Source organism: Parasteatoda tepidariorum, chromosome 2 (genome assembly GCF_982258835.1).
Source record: "Parasteatoda tepidariorum strain Cologne lab strain chromosome 2, Ptep-v5.0, whole genome shotgun sequence".
Classification (NCBI taxonomy): Eukaryota; Metazoa; Arthropoda; class Arachnida; order Araneae; family Theridiidae; genus Parasteatoda; species Parasteatoda tepidariorum.
Window position 1 is genome coordinate 1,651,150 of NC_141756.1, and position 26,567 is coordinate 1,677,716.

Below are 26,567 nucleotides of genomic sequence, written 5' to 3' on the forward strand. Positions count from 1 at the left end.
TACATTTATAGAATTGTGTCGTACACTTATATGTTTATATACTTATCTAAAGTATAAAAATAAGCGACCAATAAAAATAAAATTAAAAATACAAAAATGATATGTTTATAATGAGATAAAAATTACAGGGCTCAGTGCAGGTCATAGTAGAAAAAGTAGTAAAAAAATAAAACTAAAATTTTTAAAAAAGGATAAATAGTTAATTGAAAACAGTGTTAATATTCAGGCAACATCCTAATAACCTTCAAAATATACAACTTAAAAGAAAAAATTTGGTTTAGAAACATTTATTGTTGTAGCTATTTATTGCTTTAATTTACTGCTATTGAATTTTTTAATTAAAAGAAAATTACATAAAGAATATTTTTTAGTTTTTCCCAACTAAAAAAAAAAATGCATGTTTGACTTTAGCTGTTATGGCTTAAAGTATTATATTAAAGAAGCAGTGAAAGTACACAACAAAAATATTGTTGCTATCATGCAAATACACATTTATTGAGATGTGCTTCTCTTCAGGAGTTAAAAAACGATGTGCTTTTAAATACAATGTGAAGAACTGAGAAAAACGTTAAATAACTATTATTGCAAAAAAAGTACTTTTACAATAGAAATGGTGCAAAGCGAATGTGGGAAAATGTGATTAATGAAATATAAAATAATATCGTATTAAAAGTATCAAAATTGGAAATATGTAAGAAATTCGACACATGTCGTCATTGCCCTAAAGGGGTTAAATTCGAAACATCCATATAAAATAACATTGTTTAAAAAATAAAATAAAAATGGGTGAAAAAACTCTGAGGGAAAAATAAAGTGGAATCACGATGGAACCGTTAAAAGTGATTTTTGAATAAATCATTAACAAATTGTCAACTCATGTCGTCACTAACAATTGAATAAATCATTACAACATTGCATTAATCAAAAATAAAACACCGTATTAATATGAAATTAATTGAATGCAAAAACTGTCGGAAATCATTAATTTACAATGTAATCGCCCTGAATTGAGTGTGTAGAAGAAGTTAACTTTAAGGTGAAAACGGCAAGTAATAATAACATCGTATTAGAAAACTAAAAGGAAAGGGCTGAAAAAATTATTAAATTTCGCCTGAGCGCCTAAGGGAAACACTGGAAATAAAACTATGAGAAATCAAATATGTTCAAGAAAGATTTCCGAATAAATCATTAACAAATAGCTGTTACTGAAATACATGTCACATAATAAACATTATATTAATTAAAATATGGAGTTTTAAAAAACCATGGGAGAAAAAAAATTTGTAGAACTTTGTCAATCATTTGACTGATAAAACAATTATAAAACCAAGTAAATTTACAGTGAATCAATTGGAAAGTCTCCAATTTAAAATTCGTGTGTTATAACATTGTAAAAAAACAGCACAATTTGAAAAACCACATAGAAAGGACTGAAAAAATTCTTAATAACAACTGACATCAAAAATAATATAAAAAAACATCAAACTGTGTGAAATTACAAGTCAAAAAGAGATTACTCAAATTCGCATGACATAATAACACTGTATTAAAAAAGAATCAAAGTTTTGAAAAGAGAAAAAAATAATTCTAAAAAAATAAAAATTGTAATCACCTTTCAGCGATTAGAGGTTACCCATTTGCAAAATGGTTTATGTCTGTTTTTTTTTTTTTACCTTCTTTATTTGCGATATTCACCTGAATTAGTATTGAAAACGATTTATTTTGAACTGTAGGTTAGAATTTCTGATTAATTAATTAAAACAATAAAAACAAAAATATCATTCAAATGATGAAATTCTCTTTTATTCGAAACTCAAGAAGTATTTATGGGATCTCTCTGGTCTCATATCTCATAAATAAACTCACTAACTTAATGCATAACAAAATTAAATAATAAGAGAAAAAAAAAGAATTATAAAAAAATTATCAAACAGTAGCAGTCACCATAGCAATGCATGCAAAGACGACGCATGCACAGAGTTGAAGAGTGTGATGACGTCCAAATAAGGCGCGCACAACATCAAACCCAAAACAACACCCATTTTGCCAATGGGTTAAAAGTAAACATTTTATTTACGTTTTTTCTTAGGAAGAAAAAAAACTTTTATGCACTTTTAATGTAACATTAGAACTTTTAAGAGTGCTTAATTTCTATGATGCAATATTATGCTCTTATTAAGCACATACAGGAAGAAGAAATTCAATTCAAGGAGAAATACAAAAAATTTAATGTTCTGCAACTCCACAGCAGATAAGAAAACAAAACTTAAGATAGATGACTAAAATCATTCCTCGGTACAGTGAATGGCTCTCCTGCATTTCAAGAGGAATTCTTTTGAAAGTATCAATCCTCTTCTATGTCCCACCTATAGTTCTTCTTTACTAGAGCAAGAGGATTGTAATATTACGGGTTTGGGGAAACGTGAAATCTTTCTTTTGATTGAAATGGGGGGGGGGGGAATTGTGAAATTAAAATTTTAAAAAAAGTGAGATAAGTGACAAAAAAATTTCTGATGTTTATTGGACAATGTTATATAAAAAGGCAAGACATTTTTCTGTTTTTCTTGCATCTATAATGGAAAATCATTTCACCCTAACTTTTCATAACAAGCATGTGTGGCTAACCACCAGCCAAGTTACCTTCCTTCTTATAAAAGAGCTTTTTTAAATACTATTTTATATTCATAAGTTTAATATTAAATAAAAGTTTATAACTACAATCTCGTTATTACAGCAATGTCAATGTAGGATAGATATAATCAAAGTTACCTGTCCATTTCTAGATATTGCAATTATACCCTCAGTTTCTTTGTTAAAGGCAGTGGCAAAAATGACGTCTGTGCAAATATTTATGCTACAAAGAGTAGTACAACTTTCTAAATCACATAAATGCAAGATACCATATTTTGTGACTATATAAACAAGACCCAACTTGGAGCTCACCTGAAATACATACAATAATTTAAAATGAATCGAATGAAATAAAACTGATACTTAGAAGAGAATTGTGTTATCACATTTATAAAAGCAATTAGGGATAGTCAAGATGAAAGAATTCCTAAAAACATAATGACAGCTTGTAAGGACAAATTTATTGGAACTACCATCACAAAGTTTATATATCATACGAATTAAGCAAGTGCAGTTACCTGAGTAATTTATATTTTTTAATCTATAAAGGAACTCAAGTAAATGTATTATATATCTTTTCTTTAACTTTTTTTTGAAGTATATTAGATTACACTTTTTATTGGTAGAAAAAAAAAGAACTTTTTTAATCTTAAATAGCAATGAAATTTGTAATAAACATGACTGGTATTTTTATAAAATATATGGGGCTATAACTTCAATCTTTATCTTGAGAGAAAATCATTAATAATTAAATAGCTATTTTTTTTAAATAAAAATCTGCTAGTGTTTTGAAAATGTTTGCTACTTACTACTAACATTTGTTCAACACAATGACAGGATTTGACTAAGCAATCAAAAATTTGTGTGCTTAAAATATATTTCGAACTGTTTTAAAGGAAACTTAATTTTTCAAATCTATATTTATTAATTTTATTATATTAAATTAATTAATTTTGTTAAATATTTCGAAGCTTATACAAGATTTAAATTTCCAAAACCTATTTTTGAATATTTCTAATTCAGAACTTTAAACATTTCCCTCTTCAGTATGAGCAGGTTGTTCTTTTAAAATAAAATGTTTTTAATTTTAACTATCCTATTTAATTACTTTTTGTTAAAAAAAATTGTGATAAAAATAGTAAATATGGATCTATTATTTCAGTATATAATGACGAATCAGATTGTTGCAGTTGTAACACACATAAAATAATCGTTTTCTATTTTGCAAAAAGTAAATTTACAACAGATGTTTAGTTTGTGAACAAAAAAGTTCTTTCATTATCGTTTTAGAATAATCTCTTATAATCCATATTCATTTCTTTGCAATTTTTACAAAACCAAAGGTATATTTTATTATTGTCTTTATTTCACTTTAAATAATTTTGGTGTCTGAAACTTATAGATATCCATCTACAAAATAACTTTATTGAAATTATTTTAAAAAAAATTTACTACCTTTAAAAAGAAATTATTTATTGCATAAAAATCATTTTTTTAAAAAATCAGTAGTATAATTTATAGTACAGTAATAAAAGTATAATTCCCAAATAAAATAATACTTACTTGTATGGAAGAAGGAAAATCATATCTATACCATTCGTTTGAAAACTCAATAACACCAGTATGGGAAGTATAAGCTAAGTTTCCACTCAAATGTGGTCCTAATTCTACAACATGAAGCTGTAAAAATAACATTCAATTTTTATATTAAATGATTTTAACCAATTAAAATATGTCAATTAAACAAATTTTGGAAGTAAAGTATTTTTTAACTTGCACATATATTATCCATGATATTGTTAATGAATGGCACTGTAAAAAAAATATTAATCTAATCAATCTTGAATGTTCAATTCGTTTGAAAAAAGCACAACTTCAATGATTTAACATAAAAATAACAAGAAAGTTTCATATAAAACATTTTCTGAGCAGTTATCAAATTATTTTTGTCCCACTTTCTCAAAGGATATCATATAAGGAGAAAAATGCGCTTTCAGAAAATCCTCTTTTTCAGCTACTGTTTCTTACAGCAGTTAATGTTTGCATACGTTTTTCTGGGTAAATATAGATACAATGGTCTTTTGCAACTGGAAAATAGCCTACATTATATTATCTGGTTGTTTATATAAGTGTATATTGTCTTCATTTACTATTTTATGAAACATTCACTAAAGTATGAAAAAGAGCAATATAATAATAAGCCACCTTTCCTAATTGCTCAGAGCAGTGATTTTGGGGAAAGATACCAGGATTTTCATATAGACAATAAGATGTTTCTGGGTTGCTATCCAGTACAAATTCTAGAAACTTATGAAACAATTTGGTGTTAAAATGTCACTTTTGGAAAACTTCAAAGCAAGGTTAGATCTAAATATGATGGACTAATGTGTAACTGGGTGCCCAACTTATTATCCAAAACTTACTTATATTCAGAAAATATTAAAAACCTTCATAAAATTCAGTTCCAATTAAACTTGTTTTACAAAATGTTTTAATTTTTACATAAACAATTACATTAAACATTAATAATCAATTAAATGTCCATGTTAGCAAAAAACAAATCAGGTATGAAATTAAAAATATCAAGTATTTGTAAGAAGAACATACAAATTTTTAACAGGAAACATACAAATTTTAAAAATTGAAAGAAAGAAATCAGAATTTTCTAGTTACTAAATTTGTTACATGTTTACCAACCAAGACTAATAATAAATGTTTTGTACATGGTTACAGTTAGAAAAATGTAGTACTTGCGATTCAAAGCAGAAGAAGATAAAATTGAAAAGGATGAGTGGCAGAAGGATATTTTATATGTCCTGAATTGTACACAATGCATAAAATTTTAATGATTCTAAAGACTGTAAAACATCATGTTTGAATAGGGTAAACCAACCAGTTAAGGAACATTTCATATATATTGATTAAAAATAAGAATTTGAAAGTTTTTCTTTAGATTGATTGGTAACAATAGCTTACTGCCAAACAATAGGAAGTCATCTAGCAATGTTTTGGATTACTTGGTCAAATAGACTTCTCAGGAAAATTTTTTGAATTTGTTATTATCTCTGCAACACCTTGTTTCGTTGAAAAAATTATAAGGTGAGTGCTTGTATTTATATGTTTGAAGTGGAATTAATTGCATGTAATAGTCTTATTTTTCTCACTGTGAAAAAGAGAATTCAAAATATAGTTATTGAAGTTACGTTTTATTTTTTTTAAAGCACCATAGCATAATCAAGTACTGAGATAAGGGGTGTTTATTCACTGGATCACCAAACGATGAAAAACCAGTGAAGGAACAAGTGTTCCTTCACTGCTTAGCTGTCGCTTCACTGCTTCCGCTTAGCTGCCACTAAGTTCTATATTTAGGTCATAATTAGTTTTCTAAACTATGCACTTTATTAATTTTAGGTTGAAAAAATTATACTATCATTGACATTATGCCAAAAAATGTCTATAAAAGTTGATAGTAGAAACAAGAATTATTGTAAACATTTCTCTTATCATAAACATTTAATTTTTTTGCAAAATTCAAAAAACATTTATTTCCTATAACTTGGCTGCAGTGAACACTTCTAATGCAACGGGAATGATTAAGAAAATTGAAAAAATGTAATATTTCCCTTTTGATTGCACTAATGAATTCTGATTGATCAAATTTGATAAGTTTAAAGAAAATGAACCACCTTTCCTGGTAAGTCAGCAGTTCTTGATGCAGCAACTAGAACACAAGATGGCTGAGCATTTCCCTTAAATTGGTATGAAGTGAAACAAACACAATGTGCTTCAATATTTTGGCATATGTTGCGCTCAACAGAAAATATTTGTGTCACACCAACAACATGGTTGTCCTAAAGAGTTAAAAAAATACTTAACCTACATGATGCATAACAATGATAAAAAAATATCAAATAGTTTAAATTGTTTGTAAAGACTTTTACAACAAAAATATTAAATAACAAATATATTTTGTTAATAACAGGATCATATAATTTTAGCTCACTTAAAAAAATCCTCCCCTAAATGTTGCTCCTCAGCGTGAGAACCTCTGCACTAACTAATACAGAGTTCTCACTCTTTTAAAAAAGCAAAAATTAAAGACTTTTAAGCACATTTTTTTTTTTTAAATTAAGAACTTTTTTGAAAAATTAAGGATCTTAAAAATAGTATAATTGCTTATCATTGAATATATATATAGCACTAGTGACAGTGCCAATTATTTACCTTTCTTAAAAAAGAAAATCAATAAATAAAATTAAAAAAACAAAAACAATTTTACAATAACGTAAGTATTATTTTAAAATAATATTACAATTTCATAATATATAATATTATAATAACATAAAGTAACTTGTCTCTCTAAAATGCTCTACCCTCGATGCATGGTCTAATTCTAGGTGATTAAAGAACAACTTTTTGTTTAAAAAAATTTTACTGAAAAATTACTCCTAGTAACTATAGTCACGCTGAAAAATTAACAACTTTTAAAAATCTTGTACCAAAATTAAGCACTTTTAAGGGGCCTTATTTTTCAAAATAAAAATTAAGCAGATTTTAAGGACTGTGGGAACCCTGTAATAGAATTGTACAACAAAAAAATAATAACAATCAATAAAGTTGCTTTATTTAAATTAAATAACTACCATCTGAAGCTTTAAACAAGAGATTATTTTCATTAATTTGTAATCACAAAGTTGTAGAGAACTAAATATTACTGATTGCTAGTTTACATTACTTTTTTCACTCCATAAAATGTTAGATACTTGAATAATACTTTCATCTTTTTTTGTATATATATTTTGAATTGGTTTATGTTTCTAAAAAAAAAACTGTTGCAATTGCTTAAGATTCAAAGTAAATAACAAATCTTTATATAAAAAATGTATTTCAGACATAAATCATTATTCTACATATTCAAAGAAACTGCCTGTTTACTTTACTTAATAATAGCAGATCAATATTCTATAATGTATTAAAAACTATTAAATCTGCAATCAGATAATTTTGCAGTAAAAATTTAGCACCATTATAATTCAAAAAAACTAGTGAATTATAGATTTTTATTGTATCTTTCAGACGTTAATTCTTATCTAAAAATTATTTGCATAAAGAAACAACTTACGTCAGCCACTAAACCTGTGAGGGCAAACCATTTCATGTCAAAATCTGAGACATAGCGCACTAATTGTGAGTTTTTTAACTTAGTATCCAGGCAGAACATTTTTATTGGCATTGGGCATTCTGAAAAATAAAATTGCATTTATTATTATACAATAAATTTATAAACAATAAATACACTTTTCTATTACAAAAAGTTTAATATGCTTAATAATATTTTATATAAAAAAATAATTTTAAATATTAAACCCATAATTATTATTCAATAAACCATAAAACAAGATTATTATATATTCAGAGATCCTTTCTAAATTGGAATATTCAGAATCAAGTAAACTTTCAAGTCACTTTTCCAAGATTAAAAAAAGCACTAAACATGCAAAGAGATTAAATAACCTACACAGTTAGGCAACAAAAATAGGGTCTGCATCAATATGATAAGTTTAAAATTAATTAAAATTTAATGTAATACGGCTAAATAATTTGATAAAAATAGGCTTAACTTATGAACAATTAGTTACAAATGCCACCTGTATCAAATCTGTCCAATATTCAAAGCTTCTTTATAAAGAGTTATATGCTATTTCAAAGACCACATTCTTATTTAATACTAAAATGTTAGCACTTTTTGGAGAAAAAATAAAGGATATAAGCAGGTTTATATAAATGTAATCATATATTAATCTTCTTTTATTCCACACTAGTATTTCATTTTTAATAAATTACTATTCAAGCAGTGATAATTATTTTATATGCATAGATAAATATATACTACTGTATAGTTTTATAAATTGCATATCAATTATAATAAAAAGAAGTATAATTTGTTATGCTCTAAATCTTAGAGGAAATTTATGTCAAATTAAATAGTATACATTATATATTTTTCAATCACTAATCAAAAAATTAATGTCTGAATAAAAGTTAACCTAAAATTCAGTGTATTCTTCATGCACATTTCAAACCCTTTGCAGTCCAGAAAACTTAAATCTTTACAACTTTTAGAAAGCTTTAATAAATATCAAACCAAAAAAAAAATACCTACGTAAGTAAAAAAAATTCTCTAGGATTTCTTGTATAAAATTTTAATTTACATTTATTAATTTATTACTACAAATTAAACAAGGCTATATTCAATTAACCCTGTTTAAATTTTTACAATAAATTAATAAATATTTTGTACTGAATAATTATTTATTGATCTATTTCCAAGAATTTCAAGTGAGTTATTTAACTTTTAATGAAAAATTATTTTTGAAACATTTTCTTCCATTTCTAATTTTGTCACAAGCGAGAACTTTGTTTTGTTTACTAGATAGAGAGCTCATTTGAGTTACAAAAGGAAGCTTAAAATTTTTTATTAAATTATCTTTTTTTCCAACTACAATCTTATTACATGTTTAAAATTGCGAAAACTAGTTTTCATTCAAAAAATATAATTACAAAATTCAAATAAATAAATTAAATCCCTCAGCCAATATTTTGATTCCCACCCTATTTTCAAATTGGCACTATACATTGTTAGTGCAGAAGAAATTAACCTTCCACTAAATATAGAAATCATTAAAGTTTTTTTTTTCTTCATAAATTTTCCAGGCATCTGATTTGAGAATTCTTAGTCCAGGGTCTACATTAATCAGTACTATATCCACTGAAAAAGAGAAACACAAGCTAGGGAAACAAATCTATCAATGGTATTTAAAATATTTTGTGAATCTTTAAAAATTTGCATTTTTTCCCAGTTAACCCTCATTTTTCGTCTTAATTTCAGGGGGGTCTTAATCAGTATTTTATGGTACTATTTAAATGGGTATTATAAATAATACATGAGGAATAGAACAGAAATAAACCTTAAAACCATTTAAGTTATTTTTTTTAATCAAATTTCACAGGTATTTGATAGGTGAATTCTTGGTCTAGGCTTGACATCAATTAGTCATTTTACAGATTTAATAATTAAATTAAACTATTGTCATACTATTCCCAATATGGCATGATTAATCTCTAAATAGGAATTTATATAAAAAAATATGTTGTAAGGGTTTCATTGAGATCAGTTAGAGAAACAAGCTATTTGACAATACTATTTAAAGGTTATCTACCTGTTACTTCTATCCCATTTTTTGAATTTCATCATTATAGCTTCTTACAATTAGGAAGAGCATTATAAACGGCACTGCATTATGAAATTTTCTATGACAAAGCAATTTTTTTAAACTATCCAATAGTTTGTGGTTTTTGTGTGGTAATTAAAAAAAATAGTTTGTTTTTTTGACTGAAATCAAACTATTAACTCAAATACATAATTCTTTTTATAAATTTAAATAAATCGTGACGATTTTTAGCTAACCTTGATAATTAAAGTTTTATCTGTGATATTGTACAGTTTTATTATTCTAAAAGTCTGAGTAAAAATCCCATTCACAAACAAATTATTACCTCTGTCCAAATACCAATGATAAACTGAAGTATCTGATACAATTACTATTGTAGATGAGTTGATCCAAGTCCAAAAGTGAACACAATACGTCAAAGAACACCTGTGTAAGCATTTACGGCTTCTAAGATCATATATTTGGAAAGTTGAACCAGCTATAAAATTTAAATCAAAAAGCAAAATTATATGTAGGAAAGAACTGTTTTAAAATTATGATAAAAAAGGAAACAACATGAAAAAGAAAAAAGTTATTACTCGAACAGTAACATTTTTATTTGCGATTCTTTTTACTTTATTATTAGATTCCTGAACTTCTTTCTCTTAATTTCAAAACACAAATGGGCAAAATAATAATAAATCAATTAAGAATTAAGTAGTCAAAATGTACAATTATTTAAAGCTTTAAACACGATTCTTTAATCGATATACATTTTGGATTCAAATTCTTTTTCAATACTTTCCTTTAGATGAATCAGGCATGTAATTCTTCCGTTAAATTACAGAATTCGGCGAAAGTCAAAACCGTTTATTCGCAGACTTCCTCAAATCAATAATTTCTTACAAAATTTTCTCACAGTTTCACTAATCTAATTTTAAATTTCACTATTAAAGAAAAATCTCATTTTTAACCCTTACCAGCACCCTCCTCTTCTTTTCTTCCTAGAGTCTCATTTAAGTGTGATAAAGACTTTTTTTAAACGCAGATTTGTTACAGTAAAACACAACTTCGGATAAACTACGAAAAAACGAGACTGAAAAAAAAAATTGCCATAATAACTTCGGCTAGAATTAATGAACAAGAGAAGCAAACACAAAAATATAAAATTCATAATCTCTATATTATTTCCAAAAAGGCAAAAAGACCATTTGTAGGGGGGGGGGGGATTTTTTTCACTCTTTTTTTTAAAAAAACAACAACTTATATTTCAAAGCAAGTTTGTTGAAAATTCCAATTTTTAAGGAAGAATTACTTAATCAATAAGATATATATGTCCTGTTATTTATTTAGCAACAATTAGATCAAATTAATTTTAAATATGAAACTATGACACAGTAATTACCAATCGCACATTTCAGTAGTCACGTCTCAACACGCTCTACACTATTGTAATTCCTTGTTTAGATCCTTTTTTTTTCCTTTCGCAGTTAATGCAATTGATTTTTTGTGGTTATTAAAATTCTTATTACGACGTTTAACCCGTAAACTTTTTCATTCCTTATTATACAGGTTTGCAAATCCTTCACTTTTTTATCACTTTTACCAGATTTTCAATTGTTGTTTGCGATTTATCCGATTCTCGCTACAATATAAGGAAACTTGGATATCACGGAATGAAATATGGAGTTTTGCGATTATGGTGGCATTTCACTTCAAAGCGAAGAAGATACGTATTTTTTCTCTTGTCTCACGTAAGAAGATTATCGGCAGAAAAATCACACACTCTGTTTCAGAGTGCATAAAACTCTTTGATTCGTGTATAAGAGATGAAATCGTCAGGAATACAGACGTCATAAAAAGCTTATTTAAAACCAATTTGAAATTCACGTGGAACTGTGCAGAAATTCCAATAACTGATGAAATGGTGAGCAAAGAAATAATGAGGGCATTAAATTCGCATGAATCAAAAAGTGATTCCTCAAATGCGCAATTCACTATTTCCTGCACAAAATATGTAGCATTAAAAAAATCAAGATTTTAAAAACCTTACGAAATCGATCGATTCGATTATGCAAATGTCGGTTTACTGGTGAGTCGTCAATAATTGCAGTGCGTAAAAAATTATTTTTCAAATTAGTGATTCGAAATTAGCGGAACAAAACAAAGTAGCAGTAAAAAATTAGGATTTTAAAAACCATGAAAATTCGCAATGGCAATAACTGATTAAAATACGATTGTAAAACTATGTGATTTACTACAGAATCTTCACTAATCGAGTGGGTTGAAAAATGATTACTCAAGTGCGTAATTTGGAATTCTCCGAATATTATAATGGCGCATTAAAATATTGAGATATTTAAAACCATATAGAAATTTGTACAATAGCTGCCAAAATAGATATTGGCAAATCAGCTTGGATTTCTGATGGAGTTTTCGATAATCAAAAAAATGTGTCACAATAATAAGGGATTACTCAAATGTGTGATTCAAAATTTGTGGTACACGGTAAAGACGTATTAAATCATTGAGATTTTAAAAACAATGGGGAAATAAAGCAATAACTGCTTAAAATGCCATTGTCAGAAAAAAATTTGTAAAATGTAGAATTTAGTATCAAAATATTAATGAAAATTGACTTATCTCATTGCCCTGCATTATTTAAAGTATTACTGGTATGTTTGAGTAAAATTTCACAAATTAAAAAATTTATATATAAAATGTTAAATAAATTTATTTCAAATCAGTTAAAACTTTATGATAAAAATTTTTTTTTTCTTGCATCATTAATCATCAAAGGGGTGCATTTCTTAAAAATTCTATGTTTTCAACGCCAAATTTTTTTCCCAGCTTTACTTCACATTGTGCGTTTTTATGCATGATTATTACAACATGCAAAATTCAGTCTGTTACTTTTTGATGTAATGATGCCACTGTTTTTTTCGATTGACTTATTCACAGTTAATGTCATTGATATCCGCATGATATTTTAAATCCCGATTTGTTCATACGACGAGAAATTCGAATCGCACATTCCAGCAATTACTTTTTGACATGCTCGATTTGCGCTATGTCGCGTTTCAATCAGTTTTTTTGGGCAGTTATTGCTGTTGATTTTCACATGATTTTTTAAATTTCCGATATTATTAAATAAGGGAAATTCATATTGTACACAATAATTCAGACGTCTTTCTAATCAATTTTTTGGCAGTTTTAACAGCCAATTTATGCACATTTATGCAAAACTCAATATTTTTAATACAATATTATAAATAACACCACTCGAATCTCGAAATGTACATTCAATTAATCTCTTTCTGCTGCGTCCGCTTCATGTGTTTTCGTCGTAAATAGAAGTGGTTTTATCATCAATTATTTTTCAGTCATTGCTGATATTCTACGGTTTTGAAATCATTTTTTAGTGCACTGACGACTTGCAAAGTAAGGAATATCCATTTTTTTCAATATATAAATTCTTTTATGTGTTGATGAGAAAAAATTTCTTAAATAAAAAAAAAACTTCTTACTTAATTTTATAAATTATTTAATTTAATTTCATAAATGCTACTTTTGTGCATAAAAAATGATGGTGTTTTACTTATTTTCTATGTACAAAAAGAAAAACAAATAAAACCTTGAAGCAGAAAAAAACTACACATTGAGAACAAAAATTTCAGATAATTTCTTCTTCCAGCAATCACATGTCTAAACTGACAATATGGAAGGAAAAATAAATGGTCGAAATAAAAGCACAGTCAACCCTAGAATCTTTCGGTTTCAATCTGTTTGTTAATGAAGAATACTTAAATTATTAATATATTACTGGGAATCTAGTAGATTGATAATTAACTACTAATTTCATTATTATTTTGTGATTTATAATGTAAGAATTGCGAAGTAAAAGTAAATAACAATGATATTTTATATTTCCATCTATATACACAGATGTTGAAGCAATTCCAAATGCAAAATTTTTATTTCACTTATGCTTGTAATTTTTTACATCCATCGATAAGACTACAATTTTATTAAGTAAAATTTAGTGAGTGAAACAGTGTTAAGAACAAGATATATTTAATTAATTTATTTTATCCAGTAAAGGATAAAATAAATAAATTAATGTATAAAATATATTAATTAATGTATTAGAATATAGGTATGCTCCGGAAGGGCCACCTTAGGACTATAAGGCGGCCCTCCCGGAGCATACCTATATTTTGTGCGTTTAATTTTGTAAACAAGCTTGCATAATAAGGCGGAGCTCACGGAGCAAGCTTGTGTACTATTGTGTGTTGTCATCTTTTGTATTTTCTGGTTTCAAATAAATGCCCCGGGTGGAGCTGGCCGATCGGCTGAGCACAACGCTGGTGTTCAGATGGCGGTCCTTATAGGTACTGTCGCGACGGTGGGACACCCCTCCGTTCGCCCCAATGGGGGCGGGGCGGGTTCTATATGCCTTATCCAGTATAGGAGTACATTTTAAATGAATAAATAAATTAATTTGAAAATATTAAAAAAACTCTTAATTTTGTATATTGAGTTGTGAAACAAAATAATTGTATCATATATTGGTTTCAATAAAGTTCATTTTAAAGCAATGATTCAATTCAGAACAAAAAGGAATTTGTTAAAATTTTAAATATATTTAAACTTTTAATCATACATTCTTCGTTTTGTCAAATTAATTGCTTAGAATTGCTGTTCCCAAATGGTGTACAGCAGAATCCTAGGGTTCCGTAGTAGAGTAAGAGAGGCTCCGAAACTTTTTTTTTAACCAGTTATAATTTTAAAACTTATAATTAAATTTATATCCAATTAATTATCCATTATTTATTGAATATTTCCGTTATTTTAAGGAAATTATTAGTTGAAATGCTTGCAAAGGAAGAAAAGCCAAATTAAAAACAATGTTTTTTTAAATAAAAAATATTGAAGAATAAAAAAAGGATATGCAAGGTATGAATAATTATATTGTATTCACATTAATTGAAATTGTATTCACATCAATATAACCAATAATAAACATAAATATAACCAAATTCAAATAAGTTTCTATTACAACCATTCTCAACATTTATATTCGCAGTTTTTTGCTTTATATTTCAGGTCATTAATTATTAGTTTTCATCAAATTAAGAACGAGATAATAATTTCAATTGGAAAACTAAACAAAAAAAAAACAAACTAAAAACTAGACAAAATATAAAATTAAGAGCTAGGCAAGATAACGCTCCTGACCTGTGAATTCAACTCTCTGGCATAAAACTCAATATTAAGATTATTGATAAAATGATATGATGAAAACATTTTGTTTCATTTATTCACTAAATGTTTTCAAAATATTCAATAAAATTTCAATTAATGAATATTTTCAAATTGGTTAATATTTCTTCATTGATATACAGTCAGTTCGCTATAACTCGAAGTACGACAACTCGAATATTACTATAACTCGATTTTTTTATGATCCGTATCTTCAATTTCATGTTAATTACTCTCGATTACTCGAATTTTACTCCCTTTAACTCGATTTATTTTAAAAAGATTACTGGATCTTTTAAAGCAAGGAAAAAAAACTAGGAGCTGATATAATGCCCCTTCCTTTGCAACACACACACAATAGACTCAACTGGTCAGAACAAGTTTAGTCAGAGTGAGAGAAAGGGATTAGTAACATCTGTGGCCCCTGCAGGGAATGATAAATTTGTTTTCTGTTCTGAAAACTTGTTCTGACTGAAAGCTTGTTCTGACAGAACAAGTTTTCAGTGTGAGATAAAGGGATAACACCTGTGGGGAATGAATAAAAAATTTTCTGGTCTGAACAAGCTTTATGCTTATGATTTGCTGTTAGAGATTGTGAGGAAGAAGTGCTTACCTCTAAAGATGTCGAAGCGAAAATTAAAAACCCTCAACTTGGAAGATAAAATTAATCTTATTAATGATGCAGATAGAAATCCAAACATTAAGAAGAAAGATATAGCGTTGAAGCATGGAATTCCCCTGAATACCCTTTCTACGATATTAAAAGAAAGAGAAAATATCCTTAAACGATATGAATCTACGAACCCGCTGTCTAAAAGAATGAAGATGAGTGCCTTTCCCCAGGTGGAATCAGCTCTTCTAAAATGGTTTCAGCAGTACAGAAATCGAGAAAATGCTATTCCCATAAGTGGTGTTTTGCTACATGAGAAAGCGATAGATTTTGCTAAACCATTAAAAATAGACAATTTTCACGCTAGTGCTGGGTGGCTAGAAAAATTTAAGCGCAGACACAATATATTGCCTTTCGCACTCTTCCTGGAGAAGCTAAAGCTGTCCCTCTTGAAGTATGTGAACAGTGGTTAAATGAAACGTTACCAAATTTACTTCAAGGATACAGTGAAAATGATGTTTTCAATATTGATGAAATGGGTTTATTTTTTAAATGTCTTCCAAATAAGACTATGATGTTTAAGGATGAAAACTGCTCAGGGGGTAAAATGAGCAAGGAACGTTTGACTGTCCTAGCTGGAGGAAATGCGTCTGGGACAGAGAAATTGCCCTTACTTGTTATCGGAAAATACCGAAATCCCCGATGTTTCAAGAATGTAAAAACGTATCCTTTGGATTACAAGTCTAACAAAAAGTCTTGGATGACATCAGTTTTATTTGCAGACTATGCAACAAAATTGGATCGGAAATTCTTCGCTAAAAAAAGAAAAGCGATACTCTTTATGGATAAATGCACAGAGCATAGTGATCTACCTAATTTGAAAGCAGTAAACTTGCAGTTTCTTCCGCCAAACACAACAGCAAAGTTACAGCCGATGGACCAGGGTATCATAAAGTGCTTCAAACAGTCTTATCGTAAAAGGCTTGTCAGAAAAATGATAAACAATATTGAAAACAAAAGTTGATGTACTTGAAGCCATGAGGCTACGTTCCAGTGCTGGGAATAATAATGTAAGCGAAACGACAATAAGAAACTGTTTCCGGAAGTGTGGGTTTTTTAAAGAAACACAGAGTGAACCTGTGATAGAAGAGCTTCAAGATGAGGAAGTAATTGTGAACTCCGATTTCATAAACTTCGATGAAAGCATTGCTGTTTGTGGTGATATTTCCGACGAAGAATTTATACAGATCACAGAAGAAAATGATGAAAGTGCTGCTGAGGAAGAAGATTCAGAAACAATAGTCCCAAACATACTTGAAGCGCGTGCATCTCTTGAAGTTCTTCAAAAGTTTCTAGAGAGTCAAGAAGGAATTGATAATTCGATGTTTGTGCACCTGCAGAAAATTAAAGATATACTGTTTCTAAAAACTCAAAAGGGATTACTTCAACGTAAAGTGACGGACTACTTCAAAAAAACGTAAAATGTAGAGCAAATAATAAAGTGAGTTATTATATTATACTTTACAGTTTTTTCTTAAATATTGTAAGCATTTAGAAGATTCGTAATTAATAAGCATTAATTAAATAATCCGAAAATATTTTGAAAGCCCAAAACCGAAACTAACGGTAAGTCGAACTTCCAATATGTCGAAGTTTTTCGTCAGTCCCAATTATCCGCACTATGCCTGAATTCGTTTTTTTTCTTCCTTTTTTTAAAGTTTAGAATACTTTTTAACTTATCCACAATTTTTCTAAATTTCTGAACCAGTAGATCTTCCAGCTGAAAAGATGCCAGGTTGCAGCAGAAGAAATAGAAGACTGGTGTCGAGACACGGAAAACTTCCCAGGATTTCCTATTTTAAATGATGATGAAATTGTTGCTGAAATTTTGAATGAAAATCGAAACTCCACAGACGAAGAGGAAGAAGTAGGTAATCAAGTTCAAGATAGAGGACCTTCTCATATAGAAAAATGCAATTCATTAGATATTGCAATCAATTGGCTAGAACGTCAAAATGATGTTGATCCAGTTCAGTTGATTTACTTAAAAAGAATAAGGGATATGGCTGCTCAAAAAAAGCATCTTCTTTGAAACATAAGTCTTAGCTGGATTTCTTTTGCAAGAGAAAATAAAGAAAAATGTGGTAAAATCAGTAATTGACAAAAAAAATTATAAAAAGCTGAAATATGATAATAAAAATTCAAAATGAAAAAAGTTAAAAAAAAAAACTTTTAAACTGAGCTTCTTTAGATAGTACTACCAGTCCTAAACCTGGAAAAAGTGTGAAAGGAAGTTAGTGCATAAATAATAATCATTTAAACTAGATTTTAAACAACTTTCTAATCATCCGAGCTTTTCATTATCCGAACCACGTTCGGTCCCGAGCAGTTCGGATAATCGTCGCTCTACTGTATATATATATATATATAGATACACACTACTAATGAATATACAAGTACGATATTCATTAACATTATAATTTTTGGTGTATACAAATAAATTACTAGCTTGTAGTAAAACTTATAAGTTTCATTTATTAAAAAAAATCATTAAAATAAAAAAAAATCAAAATTTAAATCAAAAAGCCTGCTTTAAATCAAATAAATCAATATTTTTTTAAAGAACTGATTAAATTAATGATCTTGTTTTTAACAATAAGAATCATTCTTATAAATAATCTTATATCATTCTTATAAGAATCATTCATAAGAATAATTCTTATTGTTAAAAGCATGAGCATGTCATTCAGTTTTTTAATAGTTTTATATGGAAAATGAATCAAAAATATGAATATTTGAAGCACTAACCCTTCACAGTTATAATAGGTTTGGTGGGATTCATTTGAGCACAATCTGCCACTGTTTTCCAAGTTCGAGGCATCGAATGATGTGGATTCAGAATAGTTATCGCAGTAACATCTTCCAAGTTTGGACCCCTGATAATAAAATATTTATGGTAAATAAGTAACTATTAAACATGTGGAGGAATAAAGATTATGATTCTTACAGTAGAGAGTGTCTTATGCAGATCCACTGATCTGAAGTCATTGTAACTCTTGACCATGTTATGTGTTCTAATGGTATACGGAGATGAGTCAACTGTGAAAAAAAGAATTTAATAAAAGAGTTTAACACCTGCATAAATAATTCACATAAATTAAGATTTGCCTCCGTCGAATCTAAAGTTTTTATCCCATTATTGAATAAAGATATTTTTCATATAATATACATAGCTAAACTCTAAAGCAGGGGTGTCAAACTCGCGGCCCGAGATGAACATTTTTGTGGCCCAGTCAATATATACAAAGCAAAGTAAAAATAAAATAGAAATGTGAATTAGAAACGAAACTAGCATATAAAATTATAATATACTTTATTCATATAAACTATACGGATCATTTTAAATTGTCCGCTCGAAAATGTAAAATTCTAATTGGCTGAAATGGAGTCTGTTTCACACTAAGCTATCAATTAGATAGTACATAATCAGGTTTATCCTATTATAGCGAGGCAAGTTGGTTATCTTGCTCCAAGGTTCTCAATCAATTCTGGGATTCGAAAGAAAAAATATGTAAGTTTTTACAAACTGTAAATCAAGATACAAGCTCGTTCTCCGATCAAATATGGTTGCAAGATTTATCTTTTATGGTTGATATAACCAAACACTAATTCGATTTATATTTATTGTTACAAGGCAAGGATCAGATCATTACGAGCATGTTTGACATAATTAAAAAAACATTCAAATGTAAACTATTTCTTTGGGAAAGGCAACTGAAAAATGAAGATTTAACACACTTCCCAACGTGCAACAAGAACAAATCTAGTTTATGATACTGCATTGTATCAAAAGTATGCAGAAAAAATTTTCAAATCTTAGAACAGAATTTGAAACAAAGTTTAAAGATTTTAATTGATTGGAAGACAAATTTTGTTTGTTTTCTTTGATTTTCTCAATAAATATAGACTCAGTACCCAGTTATATGCAAATGGAAGTGATTGAGATTCAGTGCGACTCAAATTTGAGGGCAAAATTCATTGAAGTGGGTGTGCCTAAATTTCACGAATATTTACCAGCAAGGTTTGAAAATACTCAAAAATTCGAGTATGAAATTATTTCCAAGTTTGGAAGTACTTATCAGTGAGTGCAATTATTTTCTGTTATGAATGGAAATAAATCTCCAGTCCAAAACCGTATTAATAACGCTCACGTTGGGTCAATTTCGAAAGTAGTCTCGGCCAATAAAATTTCTCCCGAAATAGAAAAGATAATAGCAGAGAAGAGATGTCAAGTATCAGGACGTAAACAATAATTTAACTTTATATATGTTTATCACAATTCAAAATAAAAATATTTGTTTCTATGAACAGTAATTTTTTTTTTTTTTTTTTTGCGGCCCACCTAAAGTTAAGCATTGTTTATTCGGCCCAAGTTAGCTTTGAGCTTGACACCCCTGCTCTAAAGAATATATGGACACTGATGGAAGGTTTGATCCTGACAGAAAACAAAACGTATGTGGCTGAGGGAGAGGACTGTATTGCTGATCATTTTATAAAATCTTTCAAAAAACATTGCTCAGAAATATATTTACAAGTGAACAAAGACTTGCAATTGAAGCAATACACTACATCAAATGGTTTTAAAGTACTGGAGAAAACATTTATTTAAAAATAAAATAGAAGCTCTTAATACAACTGTTGCTTTTTTGAATAATTATTTTAATTAACAGCCAATATGTATTTTTAACTTCTATTTTACCAAAAGATTATTGAGATGTGTATATTAACTAATGAAGATAAGAATATATTGCTTCTAGAATTGAATGAAGTATATTTTAGCGTGTTTTGCTTTAAATTAAAATAATTATGTTGTGAAATAGTAGTAATATTTATCATATTTTTTTATTCTTCATAATTGTAAAATATAATTTATTCTACAACTTCGTAATAATATGTAGAATTTCAGGAAATGGTGTTTGGCAGGTATAATAGTATTGATAAAACTTTATGAGATGTAATATTGAGAAAATTTTGCAGTAGCATGTAAGTGTAAATAAACAGTTGAATATTTTTATAACTTGGTTACTTTTAATTTTGTAATTTTTTTTTTTTAAATTACGCCCGCCATTGTCTTTTTAGACATAAGGCATCTTGCAGTACAATACAATAGTGAAGTAGCTCCAGAAGGTGAGAGGGCACGAAAGTCGTCACAGGAACGAATGTCGAGAAGAGAGGGGCAATCAAATAGATGCTCCCCAGTCATAGGCGAAGTGTTACAGAGCACACAAAGAGGTGAATTGACCAGGTTAATTTTAAATAGATAGGCCTACAAGTAGTCATGTCCAGTAATTATTCTAAGACAAGCAACTCCCTCGGCCCTGGGAAGGAGGGAAAGATGAGAGCGCTGCTAGCCATCAAGAAGGCTAGCCCAGGATTTTCCATTAGCTAAGTCCCTAAGAGTAGATATTGTTCTGTGTCCGAATTTGCTCTTAAGAAGCCGTCTTGCATTTTCTAAGAGGAACTGGATGTGAAGGTGGGTGCAATGCTCTCTAGCCAACATGTCAACATTTCCGCAGATGTCACAATGGCCAGGGATCCACTAGAGGACTATCTCTCTTCCAGAACAAAGAAGAGAGTCAGTGCGTTGTTTACACTCAGATTCAAGTTCAGAGGGGTATAAATTATATACAGAAATTATTATATTATAACCGTCGTTGAACAGCCAACCCAATTTCATGGGTTTACGACTACTTACGTTCAACTCCGTAGCCTTGTAACTTTGAACCAATCCAGAAGACAAGGAAACTCCTGGATCAGTACCCCCAGAGGTATTGATTTGTTGAAGGAACATGGAGGACTTTGAGACTCAACAGATTTAACGTGCATCAGTCACCATTTACTACACGGGGAGTCTTCGGCCGGCGAGGATCGAACCCACGACCTTTTGGATATGGGCCCAGCGCCCTACCGGCCAGGCTATCCCGGCCCATATACAGAAATTTTATTTTTTATTTTATAACCGTCGTTGAACAGCTGACCCAATTTCATGGGTTTACGACTACTTACGCTCAACTCCGTAGCCTTGTAATTTTTGAACCAATCCAGAAGACAAAGAAACTCCTGGATCAGTACCCCCAGAGGTATTGATTTGTTGTGGTAACATGGAGGACTTTGAGACTCGACAGATTTAACGTGCATCAGTCACCATTTACTACACGGGGAGTCTTCGGCCAGCGAGGATCGAACCCACGACCTCTTGGATATGGGCCCAGCACCCTACCGACCAGGCTATCCCGGCCATATACAGAAATTGTCTGAATTGCAGCCTGAGAATCGACAAAGATAACAATGTTTTGCTCAGAATTTTTCAATATATTGGAAGCAATTTTCTTTTAACGCTGATGTTTAAGTTTAACTCAAACTTGTGAGTATTTTTATGATCAGCATTGTTTTTACTACTTTAATTTTGAATTATCCAATTTAAATTTGAGACAAGAAGTATATATATTTAATTTTCCACATGTTTAAAAGAATATAATAGTAAAAAAATGACAATTTTTTTCCGACGTTGACTTAAATATATATATATATATATATATATATATATATATATATATATATATATATATATATATATATATATATATATATATATATATATATATATATATATATATTATCATCCTGCATATGTTCTGCAACCATATTTTAAACATTAATTCAATCAAAGAAATTTTCTTACTAACGGCAATAGTAAAAAATTTCTTTGATCGACTTAATGTTTAAAATTTAGCTGCAGAACATATGTATGATGATAAAAAATATATATACACTAAGACCCCGCTTAACGCGTAGGATATGTCCCATCAAAGTAGAGCGTAATGCAAAACAGCGCTAAACGAGGCTATCCTAACATGTAAATAATGGGGTTAGGGGAAGATGGATAGAAAATTGATTAGGTATTAAATTTAATGATTATGTTATTTTTTTAATAAAAATAAAACCAAACATTTATTTCTTACAAAAATAAAAACAATATAAACGAATATACGTACTTATAAAAACAAATAAAATTCTACTGTTTGTCTACGATAGGTACTCTGACCGCCACAAAGTCTGCGACAGTCTGGTGCTATGGAAACAAGAGGGCATTTTAGGGAGGGTAGCTTCGATGATAGCTTGTATGGGAAGTATACCAGATTGGCTGCCTCAGCCACCAGTAGGAGACTTATTTAATCTGATTCAATAACTTTTTTAAAGATTCGAATGGATATTTCTTTCTTACTTACTTAAAAAGATTCTCTTTCCTCAATCGTTTGCTATTTTTTATATACAAATGGGGAAAAAAGAAGAAAAAAAGTTTAATTTTATTTATTATGAATGTTCATTGATTATTAGATGGTTTAATTTCTAAACTTGCACATTTTTTAAAGCAGTTAATTTCTTCTATTGAGTTTTCTGGAAAAAGTGAAGTGCTTAAACTTATTAACTCTGATTTTAAAAGGAGATAAAACTTTTGCTGAAAATAGAAATAGTTCACGTTATCTGTGCCAAAAAAATATTAAATATCTTTGTTTTTATTATTTATTTTTAAACTGAAAGCAAGTTACCGCAAATAGGATGAAATCTAAATATATCAACAATGATTTTTATTACCCATCAAACCATCCGAAAGTTTTTTTGTTGTTGCTTAAATTATGCTTTCTTACTCTTATTTTAATGTAACCTGCATAGTTTTTCTCACTATTTATTAAAAAAAATAATTCCAGTAGTTTTTTATTAGCACATTTATTTTTTTATTTTTTTTTCTTAGTAACCAATTTGCTATGTATGATAAATTTATAGATGAGCTATTTATTAATAAAACATTGAGCTTGCTTTAAACAATTTTATACAATTTCCATACATATCCTATTTATCAATCATTACATAGAAATAACAATTTTAATTTGTCATTGAGTCAACATTTTAATAGCGCTTACACACAAAATTTGATATCATAATCTTTACATTTTTTGAAAAGTATATATTATTCAAAACAATAGCCCAAAATGATTTTTTTTAAGTTTAATTTATTTTACAAGATGTTAACAATTAAATTTTAAAGCTCTTTTTAATTAAAAAATAAATATCTAAGGATAGAATCAATGGTTTAAAAAATTGTATCTCATTTTACGCGGAAGTAATTGAAATTTTTGATAAAATAGTTATAAATAAAATATATTCTTCTAGTTCCAAGTTTGAACTCAAAAAATTATGTAAATACATTAAAAATAACTAATTATTCATAATATTATTCACCTAAAATTATAAATTTATTATTTAATACAATGTTTGCTATTTTGTGAAACTTTAGTTGAGGTTTTTAAATTCCCTCCAAATCAACTGATACAGCGCAATTGAGAGATCAGCGGAGTGGAATGGCAGAGCCTGCCGCGGTGCAGCGTTTTGCTAAAAAAGCTATAACTTTTTATGGAATTAGGATCTTTTTTTTTAAAAAAGCCATTTTGTTCAGAATAAAATTTACATTAAAATGCGGTTTGTTTGAACTTTGTACGACATAAACAACATTTTTGTTTTTCATTTCACAACTTAATTTTGCAATAAAAATTAAATTTTTTAAACATTTGTCTTATTATAATTACTTTATCAAATACTTCAATTATTTCCGCGTAAAATGAGATAAATTTTTTTTAAATCCATTTATTCTATCCTTTTATTTTTTAATTAAAAAGAGCTTTAAAATTTAATTGTTAATATCTTGTAAAATAAATTAAATAAAAAAAATCGTTTTGGGCTATTGTTTTGTATAATATATACTTCTTAAAAAACAACAAAAAATGTAAAAATTATGATATTAAATTTTGGGTGCAACCGCTGTTAAAATTTTGACTCTTTTAAAAAAGAGAAAATCGAACGATCTAAACGATGTTTCAGGAGCGAATACTTATTTCTCTTCACTTTAGAGCTAACACAATAGACCGAAGAAAGAGGTCTCATTTTCTCTCACCGAAACCAGTCTTAAAGAGGGACCCGCACCCCTACTTGAAATAATCATAACTCGTTACCATAGTCACCGCCACACCTCCAGACGAATGTCTGTCAGAGTACTTATCGTAGACAAACAGTAAGTCAGTCAGATCATTCAGTCTATTTTGTGTTTCCAATTTTTTACCTTTTTGTCAAGAAGGCATCTAATTTAGTTTGTGTTTTCCTTTTGCGTTATGTTAGAAGTTGTTGATAAGTGGATAAAGCATCTATAACACTACATCTTGCTTTTGAACTCCTGTCAAAATTTGGATCGTTTTCCACAAATTGGTCCATAATTTCAGTTATAGTGGTCAAAACTCCTTTTTACAAACGCTACCGAAAGTTCTTTTTGCTCTTCTCCGAAATCACTTCTATCAATATCTTTGTTTTCTTCTTGCTCAGTTAATTCCTTGAGCTCATCATTAGAAAGACTAGCTGCTGTTTCTTGAACTATTTCTTCGACGTCTTCCACATTTACCTCATCTAAACCGGTTTGTTTTGCTAATTCCACTATTTCATCCATATCGAAAGAGTGTCGCTCTTACTTAATCTGGCCAAAGGCTCTTCCATACTCCTTTCAAAAATCTTTCCGTTATCTCATTCCAAGAAAGGTTTATGTTTTCTACAGCATTCATGATATTGTAGTTTTTCCAAAATTCTCTTATTGATTGCTTCTCTTCTCTGTTTACTTTGTCAAACATCTGTTTTAATGTTCGCCGAAAGTAATAAGCCTTAAAATTAGATGTAACGCCTTGGTCCATTGTTTGGATTAAGGCAGTTGAGTTAGACGGCAAAAAAACCACTTCGACTGGAATGCATGTTGTAAAGTCTGATAAATTTGTTGGGTGGCTTGGAGCGTTATCGATTAATAATAGTGCTCTTCGTTCAAGTTTTTGAATTTCGCAATAATGTTTAACAGACTGGCAGAAATATTCAGTGAACCAATCCCGGAAAATTTTCACAGTTATCCATTTTTTATTAGACTCCCAAATTACAGGTAAAGTTGATTTAGATATGTCTTTCATCGTACTTGGATTTTTCAAACTAATAGTGGTTTTAATTTGAAATCTCCGCTTGCGTTACCACCCAGTAGCAGTGTTAAGCGATCTTTTGCAGCCTTAAATCTTCGTGCTCGCTTCTCTTCACGGGATAGAAATGTTTATTTTGGCATTCTTTTCCAAAACAGGCCTGTTTCATCCTCATTAAAAACCAATTCTGGAGGATAGTTTCCTTGCTCAATTATTGTTTTTAATGTCGCTGGGAATTCAGCCGCCTCTTTCGTATCACCACTTGCTGCTTCTCCTGTAATCTTTATGTTGTGAAGATTATTTCGATGTTTAAATCTATTAAACCATCCTCGACTAGCAACGAAAGTTTCACTTATGTCACTTGCCTCAACCTGAATGTAATTAAAAACTCTTCTAGCTTTTTCCTTTATGATAGATTGGCATAATGGCATATTGCGTTCAATTTCGTGGTCAATCCATATAGACAGTCGTTTTTCCATTTCCTCTATAATGTTATTTCCAGAAAGTGTAATTCTAGTTGCAGAGCTTGACGTAGTTGCCGATGACAGTATTTTTCCTTTATTCTTAAGAATTGTCCTTATTGTTGAAGTTGCCAAATTCAATGCAGCACTAATTTGAGATTGACGTTCACCAGAATCTAATCCTCTAATCACTTGCATTTTAGTTTCCAGTGAAATTCTTTTTCTGGTTGCCTTCTTTTCTTGTTTTTCATTATCACCCATGATAAAAACTAAAGATCATAATATTTGTCACTGTATTAATCATTATAGTATTATATAAATTTATATGTACTTA

At 28.9% G+C, this 26,567-nt stretch overlaps 1 protein-coding gene across 2 annotated transcripts in view; it reads right to left on the reverse strand.

Annotated features, from left to right (window-relative positions):
- The window catches only part of LOC107451919 (clathrin heavy chain 2), a 31,992-nt gene that overhangs the window by 1,936 nt on the left and 3,489 nt on the right, over positions 1 to 26,567 (reverse strand). Inside the window, exons 3-9 of one of the 2 annotated variants that reach the window (XM_016068161.5) lie at positions 18,722 to 18,813; positions 18,523 to 18,650; positions 10,189 to 10,341; positions 7,754 to 7,872; positions 6,318 to 6,482; positions 4,195 to 4,311; positions 2,770 to 2,943 (exon numbers count right to left, since the gene is read on the reverse strand). In XM_016068161.5, the coding sequence (XP_015923647.1) occupies positions 2,770 to 2,943; positions 4,195 to 4,311; positions 6,318 to 6,482; positions 7,754 to 7,872; positions 10,189 to 10,341; positions 18,523 to 18,650; positions 18,722 to 18,813 (948 nt within the window). The remainder of the gene's footprint in view (positions 1 to 2,769; positions 2,944 to 4,194; positions 4,312 to 6,317; positions 6,483 to 7,753; positions 7,873 to 10,188; positions 10,342 to 18,522; positions 18,651 to 18,721; positions 18,814 to 26,567) is intronic. The other variant, XM_016068174.5, reaches the window with a different exon arrangement.